Source organism: Bufo gargarizans, chromosome 2 (assembly GCF_014858855.1).
Source record: "Bufo gargarizans isolate SCDJY-AF-19 chromosome 2, ASM1485885v1, whole genome shotgun sequence".
In the NCBI taxonomy this organism is placed as follows: Eukaryota; Metazoa; Chordata; class Amphibia; order Anura; family Bufonidae; genus Bufo; species Bufo gargarizans.
Window position 1 is genome coordinate 108,007,499 of NC_058081.1, and position 19,723 is coordinate 108,027,221.

The 19,723-nt window shown below is 46.6% G+C and overlaps 1 protein-coding gene across 1 annotated transcript in view; it reads right to left on the minus strand.

Moving 5' to 3' along the window:
• Positions 1 to 19,723, minus strand: part of HACD3 (3-hydroxyacyl-CoA dehydratase 3) — a 36,507-nt gene that overhangs the window by 15,641 nt on the left and 1,143 nt on the right. Inside the window, exons 2-9 of the mRNA XM_044279388.1 lie at positions 7,005 to 7,047; positions 6,734 to 6,807; positions 6,471 to 6,635; positions 5,038 to 5,089; positions 4,058 to 4,168; positions 2,557 to 2,684; positions 848 to 960; positions 10 to 116 (exon numbers count right to left, since the gene is read on the minus strand). Of these exons, the coding sequence (XP_044135323.1) occupies positions 10 to 116; positions 848 to 960; positions 2,557 to 2,684; positions 4,058 to 4,168; positions 5,038 to 5,089; positions 6,471 to 6,635; positions 6,734 to 6,807; positions 7,005 to 7,047 (793 nt within the window). The remainder of the gene's footprint in view (positions 1 to 9; positions 117 to 847; positions 961 to 2,556; positions 2,685 to 4,057; positions 4,169 to 5,037; positions 5,090 to 6,470; positions 6,636 to 6,733; positions 6,808 to 7,004; positions 7,048 to 19,723) is intronic.

Sequence of the window (19,723 nt, forward strand, 5' to 3'; positions counted from 1 at the left end):
CTATCATACCTTCAGATAAACCACCCAGTGGGTAGAGGGGAATCCAGATGGTGTACCTGAGCCATGTAAGCAGCTTCCAGTGCACGTCTATGCAGGCCAGCATGTAGAATGGATACCTGGTGACAACGGACGGCCAAAATCATCAGCTCACATACAGGTTTTACAGGGCACACTATGCACATTGGAAGAAGGGGCACTTAAAGGGGATGTACAATCCCTCAACAATATAATGATGACTAGGTGTCCTGGCTGTTGGGACTCCTAATAATCAGCTGCAATCTGCATAGCAGGTATGTAACATTCCCCAGTGTCACCACTATATACTTTTACCATTAAAGGGGTTGTCCAGGACTTTGATATCAATGGATAAGCCACCAATATCTAATCTGAGAAGGGTCCGACCGCCCGCACCCCTTCTGATCAGCTGTTACCTTGTAGCTCCATCCATCTGTGTAGTGGTTGAGCCTCCCACCGAAGTGAATAAGAGCAGTGCTGCATTTACCGGCTCCGTCCACAATGGTCACTACTAGGTAGTTTCAGCACCAACTTCTTGAGCTACACCATAACAGCTAATCGAGGTGGTGTGGGGTTTTGGGGATAAACCATTAACTTCAATATCCTGGATAGACCCTTTAATATCAAGCATTTACTGCATGGACAGGCTGGGTCCTCCAGGGCGAGACACATCCCTCTGACCACTCTGCACTCCAGCTACTTCTCCAAAGTTTACAGGGCATTCATGGTACAAAGTCTTCCATACGTCTGCTGTGAAGTGACTGGTATGTTCAGCCCTACCCTCCCGCTGCCATATTGCCCCTTGCTTCAGTCTAGGGATGTACGGACCTACCTGACAAGCTCAATGGCGCTCCACTGGTAAAACACAAAGAAGACCACTCCTTTGCTCTGCATTTCATCCAATTGGCCAAGGATGATAAAAAGGACAAAGTTTCTGCCTAGCACCTGAAGGACATAGAAAGGAGGCGTGATATTTGTATCCATCTTAACCAAACAGCACATGGCAGTACAGAATGAGGCATACACATAACATTGCTGTTGGCAGATCTTCTCACTTCTTGTTGGATCCATCAAATTTTCTAACCTCTATTACAAACTCTTGGCTGCTTTCTCCCAAAATATAGCATCACCCCCATGTCCATGGAGCTAAACTACAGTACCAGGCACAACCCATGGACATGGGTGCTGCTGTTTTGAGATTCATCGCTAAGTGCCAACCTGCCAATTTCCCTGAATACTACAGTCCAATACAGTATATCTTTCATGTACTTTATCATTTAGCTATAATAGCCTGCATTCAGTGCGCCGCCTGTTCTGTTCATAGCGTGCCCTCCGCTCATTAAAAGCAGGAAAAGTCATATTAGTACACCATAGACTTTTTCCAGGGCGTAGGTGCTCACAGAGAGGGCTCTGAGTGCCGCCTCTGGCACCCATGACATAGGTTCGCCACCACTGCCCTAAGGCTCCATTCACACGTCTGTAGCATGTTTTGCAGATCTGCAAAACACGGACATGGCAATGTGCGTTCCGCATTTTGCGGACCACACATCGCCGACACTAATAGAATATGCCTATTCTTGTCTGCAATTGCAACTGCATAGAAATTAATGGGTCCGCAATTCCGTTCCGATGAATGCGGAACAAAATTGCGGACGTGTGAATGGGGCCTAAGCCTTTAGGCTACATGCAGACGTGTGATGGCCGTTTTCCATTGCAGTCTATGGGGCTATTCACATGGCGTTTTTTATTTATTTTTTATGCCCAGTGAATAGCGCCCGTAAAAAATAGGACATGTCCAATTTTTGGCCGTTTTCACAGCTAGACTGACCCCACTGAAATCAATGGGACTGTTTTTAACGGTTGCTTTGACGGGAGTGCACCCGTCTAACGGCCGTTAGAAACGGGTACACTAGTTCAATATGGCCTTTTAGGCTTTAAAAAAAAAAAACACACTTCATCCACTTCCACATACAAAGGTAGTTGCTCTTTTTTTGATTCTGAAGAACCTGCGCTTAAACGTGATGATGTCACCACGTGATGACGTCATCACACTTAGCACAGGTTCTTCGGCACATCGTTCACAATCAAGAGAGGAGTGACTGCCCCTGCGTGTGCAAGTGGATGAGACGACTGATTTTTTTATTTCCAAAAACAAACATAGGACCACTGTTATTATTACTGCTAGGGGTATTATGTATACTGCAGGGGTTGGGATTTTATTTAAAAAAAGCCTGTGAAATTAATCAATTTTTAACAGTCATGAAAAACGGATGCAAAACGGACGGACTGAAAATGGATGCACAAATGGTTGAAAAATGCCATGAAAAGCTGACGGTAATTATTTTTTTTCGTCTGCATGTAGCTTTATACAAATCTAACATTCTCCTGCAGTACCTACAGGAGCCGGGTCATAGCCAGTGCAGACGGGCCTACTATTTACTCAGGGTGCTATGCCCCCTCTGCCATGACCACTGGACACTGCTATGAAATACATCTGTAGTAGTCAGAGCACATATCGCTGCCCTGTTGTGCTCATAATACCTGGATCAGCGCTGGCACAACTCCCGTTTTCACCAATCCTATTAAGGGATTTATAATCTCCAAAAGGGCCAGGGTTTGGCAAAAATACATCATGTCAGACATTGTGTGAAACGTGTCATAGAAGGAGTCTGAAAGCAAAGGAAACGGGCAGAGATTATGTGCATACTCCATGTATCCAGAACACAGGACCTGTCACCGCTCCTATAATGTCTATTTTGTAACTACTTGAATTCCCTGAGATTCTACAATTCCACAACATCTTTTCTTATAACTACATTGTGCCGCCCCTCTGTTGTTCCTCCTAGAAATGTCTGAATGAACAAGTGGGTGCTACCGGTTGGAGTGTGTCCCTACAACCTGACACTGTCCATAGCCAGAGCGTGTAGACACATCCCTATAACAAGGGGAATGTAAACACCCAGTTTATTCATAGATATCCAGGAGGAACAGCAGATCCATATGCTTTTAGAAACCTGGCAAGGAGGGCATAAACCAGCACAAGGAGAAAAAATTGCGACATAACGCCGATACTCAAAACGTTCACAAACATTTGAAGATACTTCTGCGTTCGGCACTTGTGAAGGGTTCTCCAGCATATCCGAATGCCTTTCACAACGCTTCTTTTATTCACAGTTGGGGGGAGAGAAGGCCGTTTCACCATGAGAATCCTGCTTCTTGAACTCATCTGTGCCAGTTTCTCTTTTTGGTACTGTCATTTATAGGGAATCTGTCACTCCAATTTTAGACCTTTATCTACAGCAACACGTGAGTAGTACTGCAGAAAAGGTGCCCAGATCACTATTTTTTATTTTCCTACTGCCCCCAGTTCCCTCCGAGCTGCTCTGAAATACACGGTCTGGACTGCTTTGCATGCGCACACGAGTCCTCTCCATTATGTTAGGACAGCGCAGCAGTCCTGACTGTGTATTTCAGTGCAGGTTTAAGCACTGACATCGGGGGAGCAGGGGCAGTAGGAAAATAAAAAATAGTGATGTGGATTCCTTATCTGCAGTACTACTCATGTATTACTGTAGATAATAGTCCAATTTGGGGGGACAGATTCCCTTTAAGAATCTTCTAACACATGCATGCTCAACCTGCGGCCCTCCAGCTGTTGCAAAACTTCAACTCTCAGCATGCCCAAACAGTCTACAGCTATCAGCCTACAGCAGGGCATTGTGGGAGTTGTAGTTTTACAACAGCTGGAGGGCCGTAACATATCATGTCACAGACACGTCGAGCATGCACACACGCTCCAACGTTTCTATGAGACTGCTGGAGACGAGCAAGTTCAGCACTCTGATATTTTTGGCAGTGGTGCACATGCTCGGCCATTGCGCCATTCAAATGAGGGGACAAGGGCCCGTGGGGGTTCCAGAGCTCGAAATCCACCAATCTGTCAATTATCCCTTATTCAGTGAATAAGGGATACGTTGTTCTAAGCGGAATATCCCTTTATGCAATGAAGTAATTAGAAACGAGTAGAGACTGTAATGCTCACCTTTTCCCAAAATAAAGAGCCGGACGGTCATATTGACGAATATCCAGGAGAAGCCCAGGAACTGCACAAGATTATACATGAACAGGTAGCCACGCTTCAAGTAGAGGAAAGCTGGAGAGGACAAGGCAGCACATAGAATTAGCAGATAACTGCAATAGATATTTCTATGGAAAGTATATAAGCTTCTAAAATGAAAGGCATCATCCAAGCAGCAGCCATGGTGCACCTGCCTTGGTTCTTGGGAGGAAGTGCTGAGCTCATGGATCGATATTAGAGGGAATCAGCACTGGCTGACCTGTTGCATCTGCACTTGGCAGCTGAAGGCATCTGTGTCGTCCCATGTGCTGAGAAAAATGAAGTTTATATATGTAGGAGCAATGGAGGCGTTTCCGTTACACTTAGAGGCTCAGCTCTCTCTGCAACTGCCGCACCCTCTCCACTTTAGGAGAAGTTAGGACCAGAAATGATGACGTTTTCACTGCCTGGCCCTGTCAATCAAAGTTAAGAGGGTGTGGCAGTTGCAGAGAGATCAGAGCCTCTAGGTGTAATGGTAACGCCCCCGTTGCTCCTAGAGGCTCATTTGCATATATTAAAACTTCTTTTTTCTTAGCAATGAGGGCACATATGAACATGGGACCAACACAGATTCCTTCACCTGCACATGTAACAGGTCAGCCAGTGTCATAGGTACAAAACTGCTGACAGATGCCCTTTAATGTATCAATATTAAGCCAAGCAGTTCACTCCAAGGAGTTTGCAATTATATGGCATGGTCTAGAAGAAGTACGGTAGATGGAAAGACACTGATTTGATACAGGACAGGAAACTGAACATGAACAGAACTGATTTCCTATTCCCTGCCGGCATCTGGGGCCAGGTTCATTCATCTGTACAGCAGAATTTCCAGCAACAGACATCTCATCACCAGAGAGGAAGTAAAAAAAAAAAGATTTCCGTTGACTTCCTTCTTGAGAACTTACGATCTTGTCGGATTCTAGATTCTGTTCTTATTTTTGTTATTCTCTCTTCTTCCTGAAAGATAATGACAAAGCAAGAAAAAAAACAATAGGGTGACCTACAGGAACAAATTCAATGATCATTTTTCTGAGCAAGTTTGAAACTGTACGCTCTGGTATAAATAGCTTCTATGGGCAACACTTTTTTGTCGGTGATCTTAAAGGGGTTGTCCTGAGACTTTCATAATGAGGATCTCTTCTCTGGATAGGTCATCAGTATCTGTTCGGTGGGGGTCCACTGCAGCCAATCACTGTCCTCAGTGGTCTACAATCACATTCAGAAACCAGGCACGAGACTGTGTATGCAGAGAGAGGCGCTGGAGGAACAGGTGAGTATATCATGTTTTTTATTTTTAATTTAAGCAATTGTAAGGGTTGTCCGAGATTTTTAATTATCTCCAGAAATGAGTGCTAGAAGTGCAGAGTTCTGTCCATTCTGCAGAGGTGGGAGTTCCCTCCACTACACAACAGACGGAGCCGTGTAGTGCAGCATCGACCTCAGGAGCCACTGCAGAACAGCTGGAGCGGGTGCAGGATGTTGGGCCAATCAGATGGTAATGGACTATCTTCACGACAGGACATCAATTGTAAAATCCTAGACAACCTAAACAATTTTAAGACAGTCTGCAATTCCTGGTGCCAAAGAGCATGTAACCTATAAGGTGGATATTCCAACCTCTACATAGAAGAGCAAGGATGTGGGAAGATACGCAAGAGACATGGACGTGGGATATGGCGAGGGTAATCTGACAAACTAGCAAGTGTACACTTAAGGCTACTTTCACATTAGCATTCCGGGCTCCGCTTGTGAGTTCCGTTTAAAGGCTCTCACAAGCGGCCCCGAACGCATCCGTACAGCCCTAATGCATTCTGAGTGGACGCGGATCCGCTCAGAATGCATCAGTCTGGCACCGTTTGTCCTCCGCTCAGCAGGCAGACACTCGAACGCTGCGGGTGTCCGCCTGGCCGTGTGGAGGCAAACGGATCCGTCCAGACTTACAATGTAAGTCAATGGGGACGGATCCGTTTGAAGTTGACACAATATGGTGCAATTTTCAAACGGATCCGTCCCCCATTGACTTTCAATGTAAAGTCTGGACGGATCCGTCTGAAGCTACTTTCACACTTAGAATTTTTTCTAAACTATAATGCAGACAGATCCGTTCTGAACGGATCCCATCGTCTGCATTATATGAGCGGATCCGTCTTGGTCTGAACGCAAGTGTTAAAGTAGCCTTAATAAGGCAGGTGACTGGCAGCTCGCTATAGCCTTCTCAGTATGGTTGCTATTTACTTATAAGTAAGGACAGCAACCCAGGAACATAAACTACTACAAAATAAGAGGATTTGGGTGGAAATTCTATGCCAGTGGCAAATAGCCCACAAACTTCTCCTACCTTGTCCCTGAGCTCCTTCTCGGCATCAGATTCATCAAGCCAGCGGTCAAAGTCTGGGATCAGGAACAGTGGTTTCCGTTCCTGCTTGGTCAAGCGAGGCCACCAGTGGCTTTCAGCCTTCTTTACAGTTAGGTTGACATGGCGCTGAGTGGATCGCTGTAGAACCTGTCCGGTATCCATACATAAGAGGCATAAAGTTGTGACAAATGTTACCGATAACCAAATAGAAAAGAACAGGCATACATGACACCACCGGGACGTACCTTCATCTTTACAGGTTCAAGGAATTCCAGTGAAAACTCATATGTGTTAACCCCTTTAGCACCGTGTCCCAAAGCTTAAGAAAGAAAAAAATATATAATTATATATATATATATATATATATATATATAACATTCTTTAAATAGAATAAACATAACGTGTACAGTGAGGGCGTCTTCCCGGGCAAGAGGGTAAATTATTCTACATGCTGCATTGTAGAAGATGGATAAGGTGCCTATGGAGATCCACTTATTAGAAGTCCCAGGGACTCACCTTTGAAATGCAGCACATTGTCCGTAATGCTGACGTCTGGGTTCTGCAAGACAAAAATGATAAGTCGGTACACAATATAAAACACATACAAGAAGTCACAAACAAGTGTGATAGCGGCTGTTGCACGTAAAGACATTGGGGGACATTTACTTAGACTGCTTTTTAGTTGTCCGCCCCTGCGCTGCCGTAGCATAAATGCCTGCTTTTGTCTATTTGTTTATCTGTCTCCAGGTAGAAAAAAAAAAGTCGTAAATTTGTCCAGGGCCCCTGCTCTATCCCTAGCCCACTTGGCGTAAAAATGCTGAGTGACAAAATATTGTTGCAGGGCATCAAAGCAGTCGAAAAAATGCCCTTTGCGACTAATTTTATGCCAGATAACCTTGATAAATGACCCCCACCGTTTTTAAACTGTAATGCTAAAAACATGCAGATGTTCGTATACTTTACATAAGTAAAGAAAGCTAAATAGTATAGAATCCAGCAGCCAGAAGGGGGTAGGCGCCAGATCTAATATTCTGGATTATCCGCTAGCAGTCAATGAGAATAAACCACGGGTACGAGAACTTTTAGCAATAAAGTAAAATATTAACATTAAATATGTGGATACTGTGTGTTTGTTCTTTAAAGGGGTCGTTCGCCTTGTACATACGTTTCTTAAATGCCATGCACTAATGTGTGATGGCATAAGAACCTGTTAATTACCTTACCCTGCATGGACGGGCACCCATCTCCTCCTGTTGCCCATGGATAGTGATGTAAACTGGTGCCAGCATCCGTAGCCTTTCCCAGATGGCGCTTGTGTCTTCTACTGCACATGCGCTGTGCAGGTGTAAACCATCACTTCCCTAGATGTCCTGAATCTGCACCGAACGCTTTCAGCGCATGCGCTGAGTGTCATCTTGGAGAGGCTATGAATGCCGGCCCCAGTTTATATCACTACCCATGGGCACAGCAGAACAACTCCATGTAGGTAAAGGTCGAGTTCACACTTCAGTTATTAGGAGCCAAAACCAGGTGCGTGTCAGAAACACAGAACAGGAGGAAATCTTTATACCGTGAGTAGGCGTCGCTACTGACCAAATAACACGTGTGAACTGCGCCTAAAGTAAGCCTGGAGGAGATGTAGCAGGTCCTTATACCACTAAAGACTAGTGTGTGGCATTACTGAAATTTAGTGTATGTTACAAAACAGCCTACCCCTTTAAGACAACCTGTCTCCAAGTCATAGAGAGGAACTTCCTTCTATTTGGCAAAAGAAAAAAAGATGGAGTCCAACTCCGCTTGCTTATGTGTCACATGGAGTGTCTACATCGGATCTTCATGCAAATGGATTATGCTGTGGACTGTGCTGTGCATTCACGGAGGATGTTACCCCTGCTACACTGAAAGCGGTAAAATCTGCTGAGAAAAATCGCTTACGGATTAAAGACAGAATGATTGTACTTGTTCTTCCATCCAAAAAACGTCTGCAGACCGTGGATGAGACTTGTAAAGTCTCATCCGCTCGTCTGCTACTGTGTCCTGCTGAATATTTTCCTGCGCAAATCTGCAAGTAAAATCTGAAGCAAATCCACCATGACAAAACGCACCCTATAAAGGGCAGATCTACACAGCAATTTTGGGCATGACGTTTGTCACGCCCAAATATTGCAGTGTAGCGGGGGCATCGACTGGAAAGGATAGGGTCACAGTGCAACTTCCTACCAATTCCTATAGAAAACGTACAAGACGTGGGTCAACGCAAAAGTATCACTGGTAGAGAGCTCTGATACTTACCACTACCTCACTAAAATCTAGGGGAAAAATAATCACAATGGATGGGATTGCTAAGGAAACTGTTCAAGAAGTCTTCTGCACACCCCAGACCTTCTCCTAATGGCCCTACACTCAGCTGTCCTCAGCTCTAGCTGGCTGCTGAGAGGTTCTCCATATGTCCTCTTCCCTCCCCTGGCCATACACTAGAGATCAGATGTGGCCGATCGATCATGCATCCGACTGCTCGAATGAACTATTGGCGTTTAACAGGCCACAGCAGAAAAACAGAAGGCGCTTGTGCAAAGTGACCATTATACATCTGATGACGGCTAAACTAAACCCAATGGCACTGGTGGCTTTTTTTGGCAGACTGATGTCTGCCATCTTGAACGAAGTTAAAACCATGCTCGGCTATTTGCACCACATTCCATCAGATGCATATGGACTTCTCAACCCTACTTCTTCAGTCCGCCATGCTGAGCTCTACTAAGGCTACTTTCACACTAGCGTTTTTGCTGGATCCGGCAGGGTTCAACAAAAACGCTTCCGTTACTGATAATACAACCATCTGCATCCGTTATGAATGGATCCGGTTGTATTATCTTTAACATTGGCAAGACTGATCAGTCATCAACTCCACTGAAAGTCAATGGAGACAGATCAGTTTTCTATTGTGCCAGGACGGAAAGAATACCGCAGCTTGCGACGGTTTGCGCTCCGATATGGAAACGCAACCAAAAGGAACGGAATACATTTTGGAGCACTCCGTTCTGTTCAGTTTTGTCCCCATTGACAATAGATAGGGACAAAACGGAAGCGTTTTTTCTTCAGTATTGAGGTCCTATGACACATCTTAATACCGGAAAATGAAAACACAGGTGTGAAAGTAGCCTATGACCGGCCATCAGTTCCTAAACAGATGACACCTGGTTCACAAGCGATTCTTTTCATCTTGCTTTATGGAGCTAGCTTTTTGCCCCCTTTCAGGCCGTGCCAACACCCTCCATTGACAATTCTGCCCTGTTCTGGGGTATGGATCCTCTCTATGTGCCCTCACTTAGGCTACGGGCTGTGGAGTCGGTAGATATATGTGCTGCCTCCTCAATCCACCCGTCCCTCTGCCAGATCCTGCGCCTGCGCACTAGGCTCAGCCTGATGCGCCGCGGACTCCTGGCAGCGGCTTAGTTGAGCGAAGTGCGCATGTGCATCAGGCCGGTGCATGCGCACTTCGCTCAATGAAGCCGCTGCCAGGAGTCTGCGGTGCATCAGGCTGAGCCTAGTGCGCAGGATCTGGCAGAGGGACGGGTGGATGGAGGAGGCGGCGCTGAGGTGAGGAAGACAGCGCTGGGCACCAGACGGCGAGGGGTGCAGGAGGGCACCCTGGATTAACGTAAAACCCCTTGGGCACCTTAGGTAGGTGAGTGACAGCTTATAAAAACCATTTTTTTGGGCTAATAGAGCCACAAGCAGGTTTAATAAGGGCAGTTTAGGATTCATGTTATTAGCAGCCATATGTTTAGCTTATAGGGCAAAAATCTGATGACAGAATCCCTTTAAAAGTTTAAGCCAACAATCTGAGTTTACAAGTTTTTATAGCCTTAGGCTACGTTCACATCACCGTTCAGCCTTTCCGTTCTCCTGCTCCGTTTAGGGGCAGGAGAACGGAAAGGACGGATAAGCACATAACTGACTCCAAACTGAGCCTGAGGACCCCATAGACTATAATGGGTCCGTTATGGATCCGCTCAGAAGATGATTTTTAAGCGGAGACAAAACTCCTGCGTGCACAACTTTTGTCTCCACTTAAAAATCATCTTCTGAGCGGAAACATAACGGACCCATTATAGTCTATGGGGTCCTCAGGCTCTGTTTGACTCAGTTTGGTGTCAGTTATGTGCTTATCCGTCCTTTCCGTTCTCCTGCCCCTAAACGGAGCAGGAGAACGGAAAGGCTGAACGGTGATGTGAACGAAGCCTTAGCTGAATGACAGCAGTTTTTCAAATGGTTTACAGCTTCAGTCTTGAACTATTGACCCTCCATTTCCTTCACTTATACAAGTGTCTCTAGTCCTGCAAAACACATATTTACTTAGTCAGTTATCAGTGAGAGGCTCGGTAAACCATGGGCGTTGCGTTCCCTGTAACAGCAGAACACAACACAATGGAAAGTATAAGTATTGCCGCTCCTTAACGGTGCGTTGCGTGCCATATAGTGAAGCATATGAAAAGCACGCTTCTTCATGGTCACTTAACGTGTTCGTTTTGCGGTAACGTGACGCACTGCATGCATTGGCCTTTATTCTTACAGTAGAGAAGTAATTACAGGGAATCTGTCACCTGCTTTTAGCATTTTAAGCTTTCACCATTGCCATGTTCACTAAAGTACCTCATCTCCTGCAGTGGTCTTATTACTTTATTTCGTTGCCATTTTGATAAAAAAAGCTTTTTTTCTGACATGCTAATGAAGCTCCAAGGTGCCCAGAGGGGCGTTTTTTTTTCCTCTCTAGAGCCCAGTGACGCCCCCCTTCAGTGCCCAGCCCACCTTAATTTGCAGCCCAAGAACGCCTCCTGATTCTGAAATAACCTCCCACAGCAAACGGTTCCGCCTCCTCGCCACGTCATCTTCCACCTTCAAGAAATGCCCCGCTCTTCTTCCTGTCGGCCACCAGAAATCTTGCGCAGGCGCAGTACCGCCTGCACGATCATCAAGCTCCCTCCTGAGGGCAACAGCCTCAAAAGTCTCACTGGGCATGCGCCGAGCCCAGTGATGTAATCTGAGCGCTGAGCTTGATGATCGTGCAGGCGCAGGCGGTACTGCGCCTGCATGAGATTTCTGGTGGTCGTCAGGAAGAAGAACGGGGCATTTCTTGAAGGTGGAAGATGACGTGGCGAGAGGGCGGAACCGTTTGCCAGGGCTGTGGGAGGTTATTTCAGGATCAGGAGGCGTTCTTGGGCTTCAAGTTAAGGCTTCGTTCACATCACCGTTCAGCCTTTCCGTTCGGAAAGGACGGAAAAGGCACATAACTGACGCCAAACGGAGCCCTTAGGACCCTATAGACTATAATGGGGTCTGTTATGTTTCCGCTCAGAAGATGATTTTTAAGCGGAGACAAAAGTTGTGCATGCAGGACTTTTGTCTCCGCTTCAAAATCATCTTCTGAGCGGAAACATAACGGACCCATTATAGTCTAGGCTAGGGGGCCTAAGGGCTCCGTTTGGCGTCAGTTATGTGCCTTTCCGTTCTCCTGCTCCTAAACGGAGCAGGAGAACGGAGAGGCTAAACGGTGATGTGAATGAAGCCTAAGGCGGGCAGGGCACTGCAGGCGTCACTGGGCTCCAGAGAGGAAAAAAATGCCCCTCTGGGCACCTTGGAGCTTCATTCGCATATCAGAAAAATATATTTTTTATCAAAATGACAAAACGAAATAAAGTAAGAAGACGACTGCAGGAAATAAGGTACTTTATTGAACATGGCAATGTTGAAAGCTTAAAATGCTAAAAGCAGGTGACAGATTCCCTTTAAGGCCTCATGCACACGACAGTATTTTTTTACTGTCCGCAAAACGGGGTTCCGTTGGTCCGTGACCGTTTTTTCGTCCGTGGGTCTTCCTTGATTTTTGGAGGATCCACGGACATGAAGGAAAAAGTTGTTTTAGTGTCCGCCTGGCCGTGCGGAGCCAAACGGATCCGTCCTGAATATCAATGCAAGTCAATGGGGACAGATCCGTTTGACGTTGACACAATATGGTGCCATTGCAAACGGATCCGTCCCCCATTGACTTTCAATGTAAAGTCAGGAGTCCCTATTATACCATCGGATCGGAGTTTTCTCCTATCCGATGGTATATTTTAACTTGAAGCGTCCCCATCACCATGGGAACGCCTCTATGTTAGAATATACTGTCGGATATGAGTTACATCGTGAAAACTCATATCCGACAGTATATTCTAACACAGAGGCGTTCCCATGGTGATGGGGACGCTTCTAGTTAGAATATACTACAAACTGTGTACATGACTGCCCCCTGCTGCCTGGCAGCACCCGATCTCTTACAGGGGGCCGTGATCAGCACAATTAACCCCTCAGGTGCCACACCTGAAGGGGTTAATTGTGAGTATCATAGCCCCCTGTAAGAGATCAGGGCTGCCAGGCAGCAGGGGGCAGACCCCCCCCCCTCCCCTCCCCAGTTTGAATATCATTGGTTGCCAGTGCGGCCCTCCCTCTATTGTAATAAGAACATTGGTGGCAGTGTGTGGCCTCCCCCGATCATTGGTGGCAGTGGAGTTCCGATCGGAATCCCAGTTTAATCGCTGGGGCTCCGATTGGTAACCATGGCAACCAGGACGCTACTGCAGTCCTGGTTGCCATGGTTACTTAGCAATAGTAGAAGCATCATACTTACCTGCTGGATGCTGCGATGTCTGTCTCCGGCCGGGAGCTCCTCCTACTGGTAAGTGACAGGTCTGTGCGGCGCATTGCTAAATGAACTGTCACTTACCAGTAGGAGGAGCTCCCGGCCGGACACAGACATCGCAGCAGCCAGCAGTTAAGTATGATGCTTCTACTATTGCTAAGTAACCATGGCAACCAGGACTGCAGTAGCATCCTGGTTGCCATGGTTACCGATCGGAGCCCCAGCGATTAAACTGGGACTCCGATCGGAACTCCGCTGCCACCAATGATCGGGGAGGGAGGGGCGTCTGCCCCCTGCTGCCTGGCAGCCCCGGATCTCTTACAGGGGGCTATGATACGCACAATTAACCCCTTCAGGTGCAGCACCTGAGGGGTTAATTCTACGGATCACATTCACAGCCCCCTGTAAGAGATCGGGTGCTGCCAGGCAGCAGGGGGCAGTCATGTACACAGTTCGTTGTATATTCTAACTAGAAGCGTCCCCATCACTATGGGAATGCCTCTGTGTTAGAATATACTGTCAGATCTGAGTTTTCACAAAGTGAACACTCAGCTCTGAAAAAGCTTTTATGCAGACGGATCTTCGGATCCGTCTGTATGAAAGTAACCTACGGACACGGATCACGGACATGGATGCCAATCTTGTGTGCATCCGTGTTCTTTCACGGACCCATTGACTTGAATGGGTCTGTGAACAGTTGTCCGTCAAAAAAATAGGACAGGTCATTTTTTTTTACGGACAGAATACACGGATCACGGAGGCGGATGACAAACGGTGCATTTTCCGAGTTTTCAACGGACCCATTGAAAGTCAATGGCTCCGCAGAAAATCACGGAAAACGGAACAACGGCCACGGGTGCACACAACGGTCGTGTGCATGAGGCCTAATTATAACTTTTTGTGATCTGGGACATATAAACTTGCTTTTTTTTTTTTTATTCCAATTTAAATTTAGTAGGAGTCGGTTCATTTTTGCCAGGTACCCAAAATTGCCTCCGACTCCACAGCCCTGGGCTACATGCACATGACCGTATGTGTTTTGCGATCCGCAAAAAAATTAATAAATGGATAACAGCCTAAAACGGACAAGAATAGGAGATGTTCTTTTGCGGGGCTACGGAACGGACATACTGATGTGGACAGCACACTGTGTGCTGTCCGCATTTTTGGCGGACCCATTAAAATGACCCTGACCGTTCTCCAGATTTTGGATTGATCAGCTTTTAGATACATTCTGAATGATTTGATTTGTTTTTCAGCAGCAGCAGATCATTATGTCCATGTCTAAGCACAGCGCAGGTATAATAGAGCACATACACACTGTATACAAGCCTGACCGCTGAACTGTACCGGGAGGAGGAACGAGACCGGTATATACACATCAGGCAAAGTCCAATTTGCATTTTCATTAGTAAACTTGCTATCTGATAAGCAAATGAGGACAGAGCACGGCTCAGGGACAAGAGCAGAGGTACAGCTGGGGACAGACGGCAGGTGTATGACATGGGTGGGGGAGGGCGACCACCCCAGCACTGCATGTCAAGTACAGGGCACTTTTCAAGATCAGAATTAGGCCTAATACACATGAGCGCATGTAAACTGCAATCTGCAAAATACAGATACCGTCTGTGTTGCATCCACTTTTTTTGTGGACCTGTCTTCAATAGGTCCGTGGTCTGCATTTTGCTGGCAAGTATAGGCCTCCATATGCCCATTCCACAAAGGACAGAACATGTCTTATTCTTGGCTGCAAATGCGGACCGTGGACCCACTGTAGTCACTGGGTCTGCAAAAAATGCGGACGTCACAACAACGGTATCCGTATTTTGTGGGTCCGCTCTCTGCAAACCACAAAATACATATGATCGTGTGCATGTTAAGGCTGGCCAAACACTTTAGATAGCAGTGGTCCGAATGCTCATCCGGCTGACTTCTCTATTCTTCCCATATACAAGCACACTAGGCTCAGGGAAGGGGAAAGGGGTCCGGCAGTGACCTATCTTCCGTGAGAGTCTGGACACCAAGGCACACATTAGATGGTCAGCTAGTTAGCCAAAAATCTGCAGCGGACAGCATTCATGTAAAGCATAAAACCACCTGAAAGAGGAAAGCGATTTCCTAGTGGTTGGGCACAGTGTAAAATTATACACATATTTTGTGGGGGCACATAAGGGGGCATTACACTGTGTGGATACATGTACGGGGCACTATAACTCTATAGGGGCACTGTACTGTGTGGGAGAACATAAAGGACCACTATAATGGTTAGAGACACATAATGAAGCACTATACAGGTTTGATAGGCGGCATTAAATTGTGTGGCTGCACATAAGGCAACATTATACTGTGTGAGGGCAAATGAGGGGCATCATACTGTAAAAATGCATAAAACACAGTAAAAAATGAATTTTATTTTAAAAATTTTAATTTTAAAAATTAGTTTCAAATAACACCTAATGTTAAGACTTTATACACCCTATTTTACTGTGTCACCTTGGGAGGTGTGTTTTGCTGGAAAAGGTGGCAACGCTAACACCGAGCGCCCACCTCCGCCGCTTCTGGTCCCTGTGGGATAATATCCCGTCAACATGAATGCCACTGCTGCTGGCCGATCAATGTCCTCAGAAACACCCCATGACCGCTGAGGCTGTTCATTGGCCTGCAGGCAGCAGTGATGTGCACGCAGACGGGACGTCAGGGACCAGAAGCAGCGGAGATGGGATCTTTAGCACCAGACCTGGGACATTTTCATCAGGTGTTTTTATAATTTTACACTGTGCCCGACCCCATGGAAATCACTTCCCACTCTCAGGCCATCCCGTACACAGTAATATACTGTACATTAACCTGGCCATAGGGATTATTGTAATACCACCATACTACTGATCTGTGCTGCAACCTTTTCATAGTATCCAAATGTCAAATTAAATAAATGAGACATTTTTACCGTCTACTGATCATCCACCATCAGCAAATTAAAGAAGTTTTTCTCTTTTATGTATAAATAAAAAAATAAAATAAAAAAATGTAAAAAAAAGTGTAAAAGATTTCTGCCTTGGCTCATAGGGGGTGGCCTGAGCAGGGGGTCTCACGCTATGAAGTCTATATGGGTACAGCTACACATGTCGTGCAACTTGTCTGCAACTTGCTGGTTATTTTTGGCTGTGGCGAGTAGCATGTTCCACGCAACTTCAATTAAAGCTAATGGTAGAAAAGTATTTGACTTTCGCATTGCGACACCACTGACAAACGTTACGTAAAATGTTGTGAGACTTTCTTGCCGCGCGACAAATGTCGCCGTGTAGCCGTACCCTAAGCCCAAACAGGGAATATGAATAAGGGTGGAATATAAACAACTTTCATACATTGAGTATTTGTCTAGGTAAAAAAGAAAAAAAAAAAAAAAAAAAATAAAAAAGGCAAATAACTTAAGAAAAAGGCATTTTTGCAATGTGGTAAAGGACTAAACACATTTTACACGTGAAACACATCAATTTAGAATGTTTCAGGTGAAAAAAAAATGCCATTACTGTAAAACATGCATACATTTTTTTCGTGGTGTGTTTTGCAGCATTTTTTTTTAAGGTCTCATGCAAACGACCAGATTTTTGGTCCATGTCCAATCAGCACCCAAACCCTTTCATTTCTATGGTCATAAAGAAATAAAAATAAAAAAATTGACATGCTCTATTTTTTTATGGTGTGGAGGCACGGACCGAAATCCCACAGAAGCGCTTCCGATCTGCGCCTCTGCTCTGTCTCTTGAGGATTGGAGATCACCCACTATTTGATTGGGCCCTAAGGTTGTCCGTAGATGGTGCAGTCTGGCTGCGGGATCCACGTGCGAGTTACTGCTCTGCCGGGCCACACCGGCTTCAATTAGCAAGTACGGATGTGGTCCAGCAATGAATCTGCATGCAGATCCCGTGGGCAGTTGGCACCATGCCAGACTGAGACTGTGACAAACCCCAGCTGTGAGCAGGACTGTAGAGTTTAGACTTGGACTGGCCCACAGGGGTACATGTGAATCCCCCGCTGGGCCCCTAGTCTCCCACCCCCTGCACAAGTGGCACAGAACACAATAGACTTACTGCACTACATATACATTGAATATATATATATATATATATATATATATATATATTCAATGTACAGCACCTCCACCAGGCTATGTTCATATAAAAAACCTGATAGATTATTAAAGAAACTCCCCAGTTTATTATCATAGACACGATCAGAGCTAGAGATGTCTTCTCGGTGTAGAGGAAAGCCACCAGTGTCGTCTTCTCCCCAGGACCCTCCACGGACCCCCATATTCAATCATCTGGTAGCATCTTGCTCCTACCTGAGCAGGTAATATTTGAATGTATCCGTACAGTGGGCCCCCAAAATAAATATTACTGGAGGGCCCTAGGCACCACAGTCTGACACTGGTAGAGTTTCCCCTCTTCCAGAAGATGATGAGGAACTGAGATAGCAGTGCAGTGGAGAGCTGCAGAACATGTCAGGCTTCACACGTGGCCAGAAGCCTCTTTGGAATCCTGTTTGTACTCCGGCGATGCATATCTTAGGGAGCTGTACACACACCACTGACATACCTGCTGAAGGTGAGAAGGCCACCATGGGACAATCACTGCTCAGAACACCAGACATGAAAGGTCTACCATACCACAGACTAGTAACCTATGCGATTTCCCTTAGGCTTCCCATTTCAGAGAAGAGGGGGCAAATTACTTTACGCTGGTCTTAGATTCCCCCCTGCACTGCTGTAAGATTTGGCTAATTTATGGTGATTTTATTAGTGGATCCTTCGGGTATAGCCACATGTTTTTTATGCAGTTTTTGAAGAATAGGGGCCCCCCCAAGTGTAGGAGAGCACACCATGCAAGCACGGTCACCCTCCATTCACCGCTGCGGCAGTCCCAGAGAGGTGGATGGAGAGGCGGTCAAGCATTTGCGGTGCGATCTCCATACACTTCTATGGAAGCGTTAGCTCGGGTATTTCTGGAACTCCCAAATGAAGTGAATGGCGAGTACCTGCACATGTATGGTACTCTCTCCTTCACTTCTGGATAGGGGTGCACCGAAATTTCAGCGGCCGAAAATATCGGCCGAAAATAGCGGGGAGGGACTGGGAGGAGGAGCTGGGGGCCGGTGCGTTCACTGTGCTCCGGCCCCCAGCTCCAGTAGTTATAAAATGTTGTACAATTAATAAGCATTCTATTCATGAGGCCCCCTCTGCAGTATTACATTCAATATAGCCACATCCTACTCACAGGGCTGTGCTGGCCGGCCGGGCAGACGAGCTGCAGCGTCACGACTGACGTCACATATTAATTGTACAACATTTTATAACTACTGGAGCTGGGGGCCGGAGAACAGTGAACGCACCGGCCCCCAGCTCCTCCTCCCAGTCCCTCCCCGCTATTTTCTATTAATTGTACAATGGGGGGGGGGTCTGTGGATGGCATTGTTATGGGGTGGGGGTCTGTGGATGGCACTGTTATGGGGTGGGTGGGGGTCTGTGGATGGCACTGTTATGAGGTGGGTGGGGGTCTGTGGATGGCACTGTTATGGGGTGGGTGGGGGTCTGTGGATGGCACTGTTATGGGGTGGGTGGGGGTCTGTGGATGGCACTGTTATGAGGTGGGGGGGGTCTGTGGATGGCACTGTTATGGGGTGGGGGGTCTTTTAAAAGTATTTGGGCAAAAAGGCAGTTTCGGTCAAGGGGTATCCTGAATTTTCGGACCAGAATTTTCATTTCGGTGCACCCCTACTTCTGGAGATAAGAGGGGGTCTCAGATGTGGGAACGCACCCATCTAACTTTGGTGGCATATCAAAATGATGTCCCAACAATGTATGAGGTGGGAATACCCCTTTAAAGGGTTTCTGTCACCAGAATTAACCCTATTAAACTAGCTGACATTAGCTGACCTAACTAGCCTATTCCTACTTTTATCTATGCCCCCGTTACACCAGGCTAATTAGCCTCTAGGAGCAGGGGGGGGGGCGTTGTTCCTGCTCCTAGAGGCTCCGTCCTCCCACCTCTGGCCACTCCATGCTACACTAGACTGACAGGGCCAGACAGCGTTGGTCTCCTACTGCCTGTCCTGTCTGCAGAGTAAATCTCGCGCCTGCGCTTAGTGTTCAGCGCAGGCGCAATGAGTGAGGGGAGCTTGCCGACTGCCTCACTGACCCGAATACCGAATGGCGTGAGATTTCCCCAGCGCACTGGGCCGGCAGTTGGTTAGTGAAGGCTGCCTGGCCCTGTCAATCTAGTGTAGCAGAGCATGGCCAGAGGTGGGAGGACGGAGCCTCTAGGACAGCCATGCTCAACCTACGGCCCTCCAGCTGTTGCAAAACTACAACTCCCAGAATGCACGAACAGCCTACAGCAGGCCATTGTGGGAGTTGTAGTTTTACAACAGCTGGAGGGCCGCAGGTTGAGCATGGCTGGTCTAGGAGCAGGAATGACGCCCGCTAATTAGCATATTATAAAAGTTAGATTTCTGGCGTAACGGGGGCATAGATAAAAGTAGGAATAGGCTA